Genomic DNA, 14,636 nt, shown 5'->3' on the forward strand with positions numbered 1-14,636 from the left:
ATGTATCTGAATTAAAAAATCAAGAATTTCAAAATAGTTCACATATATTTTTAAATGTACATGAATTAAAAACATAAAAATCTTCATAAGTATGAAAATATCTCACGAAGTTAAAAATTATAAGCAAATTTATTTATTTGTTTATGAATTTACAAAAAAATAGTCATGGGTTTGAAAATTGTTCATGAATTTAGAAAATTATCCTTGGATCTATAAAATATGTATAATAAAAAAAAGAAAAAGAAAGTCATGTTTTAAAAAGGTGATTCCAGCTGATAAAACATAGGAAAGATTAAAAACACAAAAATTGGTGAAAGAATCTTCTAGAATGCCCCCAAAGTCAGGAAACCCACGTTGTTTTTGTTTTTGTTTTTTATCCCCAAGTGAGCGAGGATCGGGTCGTCGCATCCTTAGTGGCGCGCTACATCGGCGCCCGGATGTATTGGAAAAATGAGCAAGGGTCATCGCATTTGACTCGATGAGTGCGAAGGGTAAGGAAGCTATCCGAGCCTAGGAGGATTCGTTTAGGTAGCTGGAATGTAGGGTCTCTGACAGGAAAGCTTCGGGAGCTAGTTGATGTAGCGGTGAGGAGAGGTGTTGATATCCTTTGCGTCCAAAAAACCAAATGGAGGGGACATAATGCGGCTTCAAGCTGTGGTACATGGGGATGGCTGCAAACAGAATTGTCGTAGGCATCTTGATCAACAAGAGCCTCAAGCTGGTAGTTGGGGACAAATTATCCTGGTCAAGCTGGTAGTTGGGGTCTTAGTTCTCAATGTTATCAGCACGTATGCCCCGCAAGTAGACCACAATGAGAACACCAAAAGAGAGTTCTGGGAAGGCCTGGAAGACATGGTTAGAAGTATACCGATTGGCGAGAAGCTCTTCATAAGAGGAGACCTCAATGGCCACGTGGGTACATCATCTAACACAGGTTTTGAAGGGGCACATGGGGGCTTTGGCTATGGCATCAGGAATCCAGAAGGAGATGTTGTCTTCAGCTTTGCTCTAGCCTACGACATGATTGTAGCTAACACACTCTTTAGAAAGAGAGAATCACATCTGGTGACTTTTAGTAGTGGCCAACACTCTAGCCAGATCGATTTCATCCTCTTGAGAAGAGGAGATAGGTGTGCATGCATAGAATGTAAGGTGATACCTGGAGAGAGTATTGTACCCCAGCATAAGCTGGTGGTTGCTGACTTCCGCTTTCGGATTCGTGTCCAGCGGGATAAGCGTGCCAAAGTCACGAAGTAGTGGAAGCTCAAGGGAGAGGGAGACTGCGAGGCGGGCTGGGACACGGGGCGGGGGAGCGAGACTACGACAGCGGGCGAGGGCTAGCGACGGGAGTAGCGGGCGAGCGATCGTGAGGGCGGGGTGGGAGAGTCGCTACGGCGGCGGCGAGAGTTTCAGCGACGCGGGCGTAGCGGGGCGACTAGCGGCGGCGGCTAGGAAGCGATGGCGACGCGGCTAGGGCAGAGGGATCGTAGGAAGGCTGATACCATGTAGAAGATTATGCAACTCACGATATATTGCTCGGGTGCAATATGCACATATATAAGTACAAAGGATAGCCACGTCCTCAACTATACATGGAAGGAGGAGGGCTTGTTGTACAAGAAATACATATATGTATCTACATCTCAACAGTCATTACACAGCATAACCCTCACACTCGCGGACTCAGCGGCCTATAACACCACCACGGCACGCAGGCTGCTACCAACCCCTCTGGCCCACTGGGCAGCGACACACACACGCTGTTCACTTCAGTCACGCGCTTGTCGCGTGACCCATCGCTCCATCTGTCCCACTGGTTGGTGCGGTTGCCCTGGTGTGCGTGACACACATGCACATGTCTCATTGCATGTATCTAATTTCCTATACAGAGGCCGGACGTTATCCTCCTTGTTGAAAAAAATGTATCTAATTTTCTATTTAGCTTTTCATGCAAGAAAAAAGGGCTATGCAAAGCGCGTGTTTACTTCTTGACAGAAAGGAAATGTGGCCTGATCTACAATGCCAGCCAGGGGAGACATGTGGGTAACGAGGTCATCTCCCAGACATGATGTTCACCAAGCCCGGGTTTTTCATATCCCAGAGCTCGCTCATGGAAGAGAGCGTCATCAGCACGACAACCACAGACCTCATCGTGGGCCTCATCTTGGGGTCCTCCTCCGTGCATGCGTTCGCCAGGTGTGTCATCTGCATGCAGAAAAGGCAGCATACGTTATTATCCAATCGAACAATATAAGCAGGGGCCTGGGCATGTTATTTCTAACCATGAGGATGGCGTCCATGGGATAATCATCTCCCAGCTTCGGATCGATCAGCTTCTGGAGGCCTTCTTTCGGATCCGATGCAGTGAGAGTCTCCTCAAACTACAGATTTCAGTATGATAAAAAGTCATCAAACAGCCAAAGAAGGAACTTCAGCAAGGACCCAAGGCAGCCGGCCTAGCATCTTTACGAAGCAGTTAGAGCAGAAAGTAACTATCGAAAAAAGGCTTTCGCCCCGCTTTATGAAGCAGAAAGTAACTACTACTAGTTACTAGCTCAGATGCACAATTACTAGATAAACCAGTCCCCTTGAACCACTAGCAGATCCATCGGTTGGTCGGACAATGGCATCTTTGGCTGAGATAAGTTCGTACAAGACAACACCAAAGGCATACACATCAACCTTACGAGAAACATCACCGTATCGAACATATCTGCCAACACCATTTCCCATAATTGTCAACATTCATAAAAAAATCAGCCACTACTCTGCAGTTAGCGGAATGACAAAAGTAGATGTTCATTCCTCAAAATAAAAAAAAACAAAGTGTAGAAGTTCAGGAAACCTACTCCGGAGGCATGTAACCGAATGTACCAACAACACGTGTTTGTAAAGATGCACCGCCAACTTCTGTAAGCTTTGTCAGACCAAAATCTGCAACCTGGAAGATGCACATAAACAACATTACTTCATGAATGTACATATAGAACACATGGATCGATGGATATTACATATAAACACATGAATCATTCCTACCTTTGCCCGGGTGTTCTTGTCTATCAAGATGTTTGCGGATTTGATGTCCCGATGTATGTAGACTGGAACGGTATGCTCATGAATGTACTCAAGACCTCTTGCTGAATCTAGCGCAATCCGAACTCTTTCAGCCCAAGAAAGAGGCTCATAACCTGTACAAATGCGCTGAGAGATTAATCTTCCGGAAGAAACAGAACAGAAAGACACAATCGGTATTTCGAGAGGCGGAACATTACCAGTTCCACGCAAATGCTGGCTTAAGTTGCCATTCTCGATAAATTCATAGACAAGGAACAAAGAACTCTCTGTGCAATAACCAATCAAGCGCACCTGCATGGCATCGAACATTGAAACGGCAAATTAACCTGACTAAAGATTTATGAGATCGTCCCCATGGAAAATCAATATTAACGTCCCATTAAAAAGCAGCGTCGTTTAGTTGAACAAATAGAAGATTTACGAACCAGATTCAGATGGTGAACATGTGTCAAAACCTTTAACTCAGCAAGAAACTCTTGAGTAGCCTGCATGTCCATTTTTTTTATGGCGGCTTTCTGGACAGTGGACAACACAAGTGAAACAAAGCAAGTCATTTTGAATGAAGAACATATCATGATGTTGCATGATTGCAATCATGGACCTTCACTGAGTTATGTTATTCCGCCATTGTTCAAGCCCCTAGTTAAGTACACATGTTTTTGGCATATAGATTTCTGAAATGCAACTGAATTATTATTTTTTGAACTAACCTCGCCTACAAGCTCAGCATAATAGACAGCACCAAAACCACCTTGTCCTATTTTATGAGTTATGTTGAAGCCTTCTGTAGCATTGAAAAGTTCTTGGTATGTGAACTCGATTGATTTGTCAACTGTAATGCCAGCAGCTAATGAAGCTATGTCGGCTTGAGTGGTCGATGGTGTCACCTTTTGCATTAATATTGTACTGGCTGTAACAAAAAGAATAATAGTTCAGAAATAAGAAGGCACATTCTGTTGTGATTAATATCAGTCAAGGCCTGTTGAAGGAAGCACAAAAAAGAGAAGAAAATTGGAAGCATCATTCAAGGAAGTACACTTATAGATCCCTGACATACCTCGTTGGTTACACTTGAAGTCTCCCATACTATTACTCATAATCATAACTCATATCATACACTATTTACTGCACAATATTTCCAGGCTAAATATAGTTGCTCATAGGATAAACAAGCATGGCTTCAAAACCACCCTAATCCACGCATATCCTTCTAGCAGAAAATCGTTGAGACGAACGAACGACAGATATTAACTTGAAGTGCTGAAATTAGGACATGCATATGCTTTTCTGAAAAACAAATTACAGGACTAACTCTCAGTTGCAAGGTTAGAGATCCATAAAAAAATCATTGTTACCTAGCCGGGTAGATTCTTTAGAAGATGGAAGCAGAACATTCTGTTTCACCTTTCTTCGCCTATAAAACAAAAATAACAAGACACCCAAGACTGGTGCCACTACACCAGCCACAACACTTCCTGCTATTGCTCCTGCTGAAACTTTTTTTCCTGTTCCGAAGAGTTGAATATGAATAAGCATCGTAGTTCTCTCGCAATAGCCGGCAATAATATCCAGTTTTTCTTCCCAAAAATCCTTAACGGTGAGCAATAATTAGCTCGTGAAAGGATGAAGTCTGACTATACTGCACAAGATGAGGGATACTAATCAGCACAACTGCATGAGAGTAAACGTAACATGCATGACCAAGAAAATTAAGTGGATAAGAGTATAAGTTCAAATAACAATTCTTACCCTGCTGATGATTTAAGAGGACGATAACTTCCATCGGGATCTGGGAAACCAAATAAGCAGAGTAAAAAAAATTAGGAAGATATGATCAACTCTCTGCAACATAAATTCAAGGGAGTACCTAGAACTCATCTAGATGAGATATAATTTGGTCTCATTCACTTTAAAAACAAGAACAGATACAACCCACATCAGCACACACGCATCTTATAGCATCATATCTAATGGCTATAAAAGATGAACGAGACCAAATTATATCTCATCTAGATGACTTCTAGCAAAACTGTAAATTCAATCGCACCACAGTAAAGAGAGGAGCTACGATTGAAGCCTCACGTACCTTGGGCAGGGATGTACACGAGGCCGCTCCCGGTGACACCGTCCATTCCGGGATTATACCTACTGAGTAGGTCCATCTGCTCTGGCGACGAGAAGTCACGAGTTGCCGCGACGGATTTGAGAGTCTCCCAGTCTCTGAGCGGGAATGTGCGGAAGAGCCCGTAATCCGTGGAGATCCTGGCGTCGCCGCAGGAGCAGTTGACGGTGACGTTGACGATGGCGACGTCGGGGATGTTGTTGGGCGGGTACGAATTGGTGGCCTGCAGCCAGTCGGCGGTGGTGAGGTTGATGTAGTTGCTGGCGATGCTGACGTAGGTATCTCCGGTGGCGACATTGTAGGGGATGGAGGCGGCGAGGTAGGTGGAGGCCGGGTCGGATGGCCGCGCGAGGCACTCGCAGGGGAAGGGGACGTCGACGCGGTCCCCGGCGGCTAAGAAGTCGAGACTGCGGAGCCCGGGGTTATACTTGCCGAGTATTCGGTAGTCGGACAAGCCGAAGATCGAAGCGATATATGTGATGTTCGTGTCCTTGGGGGCGTAGTAGGAGCCCACCGCGAGGTCGCAGCCCTTTGAGTCGAGAGTCTGTAGACACGCTCGCGCGTTGGGAGGTGGTGGACTGATTCAACAAAACTAGTATGCTGTTCGTCCCTAGCTGGTGATGGTGACACTACTAGCTTCTCAGAGGATTCTTTCATGCCTCTTATTAGTCAGCAATATCCTTCCAACACGGCACAAGTGCTGGCAGGGACACCATTGAACATTGACTTTTGATGGACTTTATCTTGACTTTATCCACAAATGTCTTTAGATGTATTCCCACCGTCTCATAATATAAGAGCGTGTTAAAAACACTTTTATATCATGGGACGAAGTGAGTAGTTTACAATTTACCACTACCTACTATCATCTCTAAGAGCATCTACAGCCGGATATTGCAAATATGACCCCTTAAACACCCGCGGACGTGCCTAGTCAGTCATCGGACATGTCTGTTTTGAGCACTTTTTTATCCGTCCGCGTAGCCACACTTCTCATTTTTCTTCTCATATGTCCACTCATTTGCACGTGATTGGTGGAGATGAAGAAAGAGAAATAAAAGAATGAATAAAAAAATGAGAAAAGGTGGTCCCGGATGGGGCCCTGTCCTGCGTGGCGGAATGCCCGGACGCGCCCGGATGCGTCCATGAACCCTCATATCCTTCCCATATTTGAGACATATATGAGGGTTCGCGGAAAGCCCGAGCGTACAAGTATGATATGAGGGGCTCGGTTGGGTCAAGTTTTTCCTTCTTTCTCCTGTCCGGTCACTAACCGGGCACACGTCCGCGGGCGTATGAGGGATGGTTTAAGGCTTCCGGCTGTAGATGCTGTAATACTAGTTAGATGACTTGTTACGTCCATGGCATAAAGACCAAATGTAGCTGAAAAGTGCGGCCAACTATCGCTACAGATACTAAGCTCCCACGAAATGGGAGCCTCTGGTTGATCGGGGGTGTTTTAGGCGGTATTGGGCCCTGTTTACCCTATGGTCGGTTGTAAATGGGCTTTTTACTCGGGCGTGCGAGGCCTTTTTACTGTACGTATCGCTGGTTCCTTCTGGTCTGCCGTTCCCTCTCGCGATAGCATAGGCAGTGGCGACTGGGATTCTTGCCCTTTTCTTCGATTCGGGGAGGAGGGCGGCGCTGTTCTTGTTGGCTGCTGTGTGTGCTATTCTTTCTGGAGGGTGAGCTACTTCTGTCGTCGGGGACTTCTTGTTTGCATCGAGCTCTCTGATCTGCTGGGTGGGTGGAGGCGTGGAGGGCGGCGGCTGGTCGCGGGATTCGCTCTGCATTGTCGGCTCCCTGTGCTGCGTTCAAGGTAGCGATTTTTTTTCTTTTCCTCTTTTAGTTCCTCATTCCATTATTTCTGTAATAATGTTGTGTGCTTGGGGGTGTTGTGGATGTGAAATTTTGGGGGTAAGGGGGTGTGGATTTTGTGCGGGAGAGTGTGTCGGCGGTCTGTTGGTTGGATGTTTGGTTCATGTATGGATTGCAGGGCTGTTTTGGTGTTAAGGATGACCCATGGGTGGATTCGTAGGTGCGTCTGGTGCTAATCGACATTGTCTTGACTATCACGGGCGCTATGTTGGAGAACATAGATAGCAATACGGTGATACCTACTTTGGATGCTTGTTTGGTATTGTGTGACATGCTTCAGAACCGAATGATGTGTGTTTGACATCAAAAACTACAACTGTATCTTTTCTCAAAATACTTCCTTGGTTTGACAGTTAAGCAGCGTTTGCATAAAACATTTTTAGATTTTTTTGTCACTAAAATATGTTACAGCCCTCACATATTCAGGACCACACTGAATCTTTATATTAGTAGCCATCTGGTGCAATGCATCTCTGACTTTCTTTACCAAGTTAACCAGATAACGATGGGGTTGACGTTCTTGGTTGGTTTTATTTTGTTCATTGCTCATCTTTTAAATTTTATATCAGGTTCTCTGTCATCGCGGGCATGGATTGGTCTTTTACGGCTGTTCCGTTGAGGTGTGTGGGCAGAATCGATTGAGGCGGATGTTGCTCCGGCTACATTTGTTGGTTAGATATAGTTGTCTTTTTCTATGCCTTTTGATTTTGTTGTACGGGTTGTTTTGTTTGCTCATTTATAAGTCCACTGTATTGAGTTGTAGGTGTGCTTGTAGGGCTGGACGTACGAACGAGCTTTTCAGCTTGGCTCGAAGCTCGTTTCAGCTCGGCCCCAATCAGCTCGGCCCGTGAAGTATTTGTAGCGAGCCGAGTTTGAAAAGTAAGCCCGAAATCTGACCGAGCCGAGCTGAGTTTGGCCCGGTCCAGCTCGGTGCACCGATTGAGGCCCAGCCCAAAAACATCACTCTATCCCAGAGGCCCGACTGAGGCGAGAGAACGCCCGAGTAGGCGACTGGCTCTGCCTTCCGCCGCCGCCGCCACCTCTCATCCCACCGTCCTCTCTGAGTAAATTACATCTACAGTCCTCATACTATTTGGCGTGTAACAAGATGGTCCTGAAACTTGTGGAATGTTCCAATACGGTCCTTGAAGACGAGAATACGTCACATGTACGGTCCTGGCGACGCTTTCTATAGGCGCGGTTATCAGACCAATGCCACATCAGTGTACACCACATGTGCGGGCCGGGTTCCACATGTTAGCATGGGAGGCCTAGCTCTGTTTTGTTAAACTTAGAGCTGAAAACCTATATATGCGATTATGTGTACCTCTTCAAGGAATTATACCCTTTTTAGTAGACTCTTCAAGGAATTATCATGATGTCCATTTTCTACCAGTTTCTTTAAAAAATAATGATTCAAGTTCAAGTTCAATTTATTTTCCCATTTGAAAAAAATGTAAGGAATAATATCTTTCGCCATGAAACTTAAGAGAGGTGTTTGTGCATATGACAAAAAAAATGATCAACATATTTTTGGAAATGTTGGATGTGTTAAAATTTTCCACATGTTTTTGTAAAATGTTCGTCATGCATTATTTCACATGCATTAAAACAATAGTGTAAATTTAATCTTACATATGAGGAAACACATACAACTTAAGCATTTAAAATACATTTCTAGAACTTATTATTATTACACAATAATTTTTAAAACACGTTGAATATTGCTCAACATGTTGTCAATTTTATTTAACAATTTTGCATTAAAAAATACAATGAATACACAATAATTGTGCGTGCTTGTCCATCTAATTTAAGATACATAATAAACACAAACTTTGACAAAACAAAAACGGTTGTTGGGGAAATAATTGGGCAAAAAGATAACCAATTTCTAAAATCATGCTGAACATTATTCGAAATACATGTTGTACTTTTCAAATAATTATGTAATCTAAAAATACAGTGAGGATACATAATACTTGTGCATGCTTGTGGTCATGAATAAAGACAAGTATATCTTCTTTCATTTGTTTTCTTAAATCCGTACAAATTTTAGAAAAAGTTCATGAAACCTAATATTTAAGATTTAAAATATACAACTAATTGTATATTAATAATTGTTTTATTTTTTATATGAGAAAAATGGGCACAAACCTTTTTCGATAAAGGACAATTTTATTATCTCAAAATATAGCATCAAGGAGATACAAAGCATTAAAATGGACACAAACCTAGGAGAATATAAAGAGGAAATCGTAAAATAACGCATCAGCGCAATAGTAGAGTTCTAGCTATTCGTTATGCTTGTCTAAAAAAAAAGCTATTTTCGTTACGGGGGTAGCTCTGCTTGGTCATTTGGCTAGCTTGTGTTGTCAATTTGGAAGGAGGTGTCAGGTTCTAATCCCAGCGTGCAATTTATTTTTCCATCTTATTCCTCTTTCGCTTGCTGACATGCGGGTCCTGTATCTCTATTGTACACTCATGTGGTACTTTTTTTTTTGCGGGGAATACACTCATGTGGTACTGTGCATATCAGGAGACATAGTCAGGACCGTATGTGTGACGTATTTTCATCTTCAAGGACCATACTGGAGCACTTCACGTGTTGCAGGACCATTGTGTTACATGCCAACTAGCACAAGGACCATAGGTGCAATTTGCCACCGTTTCCCTTCCCTTCGTCGGCCTTCTCCTCGCATCCCTCCTTGCCACGTCCAGAGCCCCCGAAGCTGGACGCGTTGGTTTTGGCTCTGACGGAGTCACCCACGGAACTCGCCAGACCAGCCGCCGCCGGTAGTGCCTCTGCTTGTTTCTCTTCGAGCGCACCAGGAACGAGCAGGTAAGGCTACTGGCTCCAGCGCTTGACATCTTCCCATCCGTTGTTGTCGAAAATTCAGTTTGCTCTGTTCATTGATGGAGTGTTGCTGTCGGCAATTCAGTTCGCTCTGCTTATTGATCGACTGATGCACCATGCCGTCCAAAATTCAGTGGCATTGTAGTATTTCCCCTCTGATGTATTGACATTGTAGTATTGTTAAGTTGACTGAATGCACCATTGTCCATCAGGCGGTGTCTGATGTAAGCGTTGCATTGTTTTGCTGTTCAAAAGTTCAGTATAACAGTGCACACACGAGCTGCTCGGGCTGGACCGAGCCAGTGGCAAAACGAACCGAGCCTCCAGAAACAGGCTCGTTCAACCAACGAGCCGAGCCGAGCTCGGCTCGCTTTAGGTGAGCCAAAGCCAGGCTCGGACTGAACTCGTCTCGGCTCGGCTCGTGTCCAGCCCTATGTGCTTGTGACCTCTGATCTTGGCAATGTGCCGCATCCGTCCAGAGGGGTTGCTTTCCGATCTGAAGGGGGTGCTTTTTGTTGTTTGAGTGGTTGGCTTTGTGGATCTTCTATATGGACTTTGCTTACTCCTTTTTTGAGTGTTGTTTTAGTAGGACGGAGGGGCAAGAAGCTTGGTATATGCTCTTCTATGTGTTTTCTGATTTATTGATCTTTTTGTGTGGGTGCGAGGTTTCAGCATTTGTGATGTTGTGTTCCTGTTATAGTGGATTCTCCGGGTATGGTTGCTCCTGCTGCTCCGGTTGTGCAAGTGGTTCCTTCTTCTGCTGATATTGGTATGCTCCTTTTGTTTTTCTTTTGTTTTGTATTTTCCTTCTTCTGCTTACTTATGTTGTTAACAATCAAAATAAGCTTAGAAGTTCGACGTACCAAGGTTTGTCAAAAGTGTGGCAACGGGAAAAGATGTTGGAGTTAAGATGTTGCTTCCTGTAAGTTTTATTTGAGTGTTGTTTTAGTAGGACGGAGGGTCAGATATAGTTTCAAGGGTGTTTACGATTAAGCTGGATGAGTTGTATACGGAGATTATGAAAGAGAAGGCTTTTGGTTGTGTTAAGGCCGGTGAGTGGTTTTGTTTGTTTGTTTGTTTGTTTGTTTATATCTCAGATTAAGAGTCTTTCTTTTGTTGCTTATCTTTGGTTTTGTTGTTCTGTTTGTAGTTGTGTATAATGTTGAGTTTCAGAAAAGAGGTTTGCCCCATGCTCATATATATGCTTGTTTGGTTGGATTGTGCATAGAGGCAACAACAGCATTCATCGATAGTTTTGTATCTGCTGAGCTGCCTGATGTGTCTGTTGACCCTTTGGCATACGCATTAGTAGATGAATTTATAGTTCATGGTCCCTGTGGGCGTATAAATGTAGGTTGTCCATGCATGAAAGATGGGGTTTTTTCTAAGAGGTTTCCCAAAAGTTTTGCTGATATGATGGTGTATTGATAGTGAAGGGTTTCCTGTTTATAAAAGCTGTGATGATGGCCGGTTTGTGATGAAAGGTGTTCACTGTTTGGACAATAGGTGGGTTGTGCCGCATAATGTAGAGCTTCTAAAGAAATATCAGGCTTACATCAATGTAGAGTGGTGTAATAAGACCCATTTGGTTAAGTATTTGTTTAAGTATATTATACAAAGATTGGTGATCGGGCGAGAGCCAGAATGGAGGTCCTGCCTGGGATAAGTAGGCCTACGCCTGCAGAGCGAGCTGGCATTACGCCACGCTCGTTGCAGGCCAGTGGCGTAGGTCTTCAGTCTTCGGCGTCCGGGGTGCTGGATCCTCAGTCTTCACGGGATGTGGGTGAGGATTCTCAGTCTTCGTGCAGTTTGCATCGTTTCTTTTTGCCCATGATTATTTGTCCAAATCTTGACCGGTAAACCCAAAAATTGTAAGGATAATTGACCAAGTTTTCTTGTGACTTTGGGAGCCATTATTATAGAAGCATAGGGCAAATTGGTCTCACACTCTTCACTTATCCATTGCAAATGACAATAATTGTTACTCCCTTCATAAAGAAATATAAAAACGTTTAGATCACTAAGGCTGCGTTTGGCAGCAAAGTTTTTTCAATGTTTTCTGAGAATACTGCGGTTTCTGAAAAAGACCAAGGTTTTGGATACTTTGCTGCGTTTGGCATCAGAAAAAACCGAAGTATTGTAAACCACGGTATGCCAGAAACCAACGTATTTTTGCGGTATCTGGAAAAGAGGCCCCGACCTCTTTTTTTCAAACAGAACGGAGAGAAATCATCGGGGAGATCACGGTGACGTTGCCGTCTACGTCGAGATAAGAATACCAGCTGCGATCCCATCCTATTTTCCCTCTTTCTGTTATGGTAAACTCCTAGTTATAGGCAATCTCATCCTATTTACGAGCAGTAGGTCTCTCAGGTTCTTCTTCTAGCCGGCGTCCCGTGCGAATCTCGTCTCCTCTCTACAGTACCATGAGCGAATCAAGCTCTCCACCACGGAAAAAAGGTATGAGCTTGTCTATGCCTTACAATTTTCGTCCTTAAATTATCTGTCCAGTCTGACCGTAACACTGTCGCAGGAGCTAGCATATAGATTAGAGATCATACGGCCAGATGGGATGACGGCACTGATTAGTTTCATGTGATCTTGCACGCTTATCCTTGATTAATGTTATAGATGCAGCAGATTATAGATGCTAGCTAGCTAGCCGATTCAGTATGAATGGCGCACGTACACGCACATAGAATTTAGGATCGGCTAGAAGTACAGGCATGTATATAGACATATAATGGCAACACCCTCCTAAGATTACTTCAATCTAGTTGACTCCTCCTAGGATGGTTTTACTTCAATCTAGTTGACTAATTAACTGAAGTTGTCATACGCTCTTGATCAATAATGTACCTCCTATTTAAATTAATCCAGCCATTGAAAGCCAGTTGATCGATCTGTTTCTTGCGCCTGTGTAGTTTGCATAGTAGCACACAAATCTGACCCGACATGCAAAGATGGTCCATTTTACTCAGCATGTAACTAGACTCCTATTGAGTTGGTACATCATCTTTTGTTTACTGACACATCTTATTGTCTTGTTGTAATTATCGGTACATCTTTATTTAACTATAATGAACGCTTGCAGGGCCAAAACAGGACAGAGCTACATGAAATAATGGTCGCACTGTTTTTTTTTGTGTCAATGATGAAAGAGTGTGCAGATGTGGGAAGGTACCATGGCCAAAATCGGTGGACCAAGGAAGGATGGCAAGCTATGAAAAACCGCCTTAATGAGAGGCCTCCTGGAGCTAATTTCACTGTTCAACAGCTAAAAGATAGAGAGCAAAGGTTGAAGAAGGAACTTAATGTTGTCAAGTCTATTGTAGAAAAGAGTGGTTTCGGTTGGGATCCTCATAACAAAGTGCCAACGGCTATAGATGAAAAATGGGCAGAGCTACAAGCGAACATCGCAAGTGGAGATACAAACAATTCCCCAATTATGATGTTTTATATGAAATTTACGAAGTTATCTTTCTGACGATGATAAAAAATACAAATTGCTCCTGTCATATTATGTATTACTTACATCATTTCTACACAGGTCAAATGGAAGAAGGAAAGCATTGCAAAAGGACAACCGATGGTAATGAAGAGAGGTACAATAATATGTCCCATTTTCCTGAACATGGAAGTTATACTGATGATGTTTTGAGGGCCGCCGATATGAATTCTCCTGAGGCAACACTATCTGCTCCAGGATCATCAATGCCAGAATAAGTTGGGCAGAGATATATATGGGGATGATGTTGACTTATCATATGGTGGATATACAGAACCTCTAGGGAGTAATCAAATTCATGCTTCAGCAGTAGAAGATTTAATGAGTGTGGATTCACCTCAAAGGAAGAGGCTTCGGAACTCTAAAGGATCTGATGACGGAAGTGAGAAAAGTAAGGGGAAAAAAGGAACGGACACTATGTTGGCCAACTTGGTTTCTGAGAGGGAGGAAGAAATGCAAACTTATAAAGAAATGAAGACGAAGCAAATTGATAGATACAAGGAAATCAAGATGGCACAAATGGAAAGGAATGATCCAAAAAATGATCCATATGGCATGCCAAACTGCATTCAGAAACTTAAGAATTTGGGACTCACACCAAATGATCAACCATCTCAAAGCTGATATGTTAAACCGTCAAACATTCATGGAACTGGAGGATGATGTTCTATCCGTGATTATCCAAGAAGTTGTTGCCCCGCGAGTCTGAAGGATACCGAAGTAGGATAAATTTTATTTAATCGTTACCATTCCATTTATTCATCATTATGTTCCATGAATTAGGATCATGTATCTTTCTATTCTGAATAAGGGAAGCACAATAACTCTGTTGAATTTTATTTATTTATTCCTCCCGCACAATGGTGATATTTATTTTAATCATGACACTTCCAAAGTACCAAAAAAATATAGTAAGAACAAATGAATTTATTTTATTCTTGACAGTTTGCAACTAAAAACAAAAAGATGAAAACAAATGAACTTCAAGCAGTATTTCTTCTATTCCGCCTGAGATAGTCTTGGTAGTCGTTCCACATCGCATCGGCTATTTCATCCCTTTTTGTGATACCTAGTGCACGCCGCTCATTGGAAGAATGTATATCATTTGTATACTGCTTATCTCCACTTGGAACATCAATTATTTTTATTGGATCAATCTCTGATTCAACTTGGTCCAACCATTGTTCGCCGCCCTC

The 14,636-nt window shown here is 43.1% G+C and overlaps 1 protein-coding gene across 1 annotated transcript; it reads right to left on the reverse strand.

Annotated features, from left to right (window-relative positions):
• Window positions 1-2,011: 2,011 nt before the first annotated feature.
• On the reverse strand, window positions 2,012-6,990 carry LOC119321676 (chitin elicitor receptor kinase 1-like). The gene is made up of 12 exons (XM_037595257.1): window positions 6,712-6,990; window positions 5,162-5,741; window positions 4,834-4,864; window positions 4,431-4,585; window positions 3,786-3,985; window positions 3,501-3,590; window positions 3,273-3,366; window positions 3,037-3,188; window positions 2,850-2,941; window positions 2,572-2,713; window positions 2,283-2,381; window positions 2,012-2,205 (listed from the first exon to the last, which is right to left on the reverse strand). The coding sequence occupies exons 1-12, from the start codon at window positions 6,988-6,990 to the stop codon at window positions 2,053-2,055; spliced, it is 2,067 nt and encodes a 688-aa protein (XP_037451154.1). The 3' UTR covers window positions 2,012-2,052.
• Window positions 6,991-14,636: the final 7,646 nt, after the last annotated feature.

This window comes from Triticum dicoccoides, chromosome 6B (genome assembly GCF_002162155.2).
Source record: "Triticum dicoccoides isolate Atlit2015 ecotype Zavitan chromosome 6B, WEW_v2.0, whole genome shotgun sequence".
NCBI lineage: Eukaryota > Viridiplantae > Streptophyta > Magnoliopsida > Poales > Poaceae > Triticum > Triticum dicoccoides.

What these genes read in the sequence shown, in the direction of transcription:
- LOC119321676 (XM_037595257.1), bottom strand. Translation starts at nt 6,990, where the DNA reads ATGCAGAGCGAATCCCGCGACCAGCCGCCGCCCTCCACGCCTCCACCC. An exon ending in ATGTTCACCATCTGAATCTG is followed by an intron (nt 3,367 to 3,500) that starts GTTCGTAAATCT and finishes GATGCCATGCAG; the next exon opens with GTGCGCTTGATTGGTTATTG. An exon ending in ACAAGAACACCCGGGCAAAG is followed by an intron (nt 2,942 to 3,036) that starts GTAGGAATGATT and finishes TGCATCTTCCAG; the next exon opens with GTTGCAGATTTTGGTCTGAC.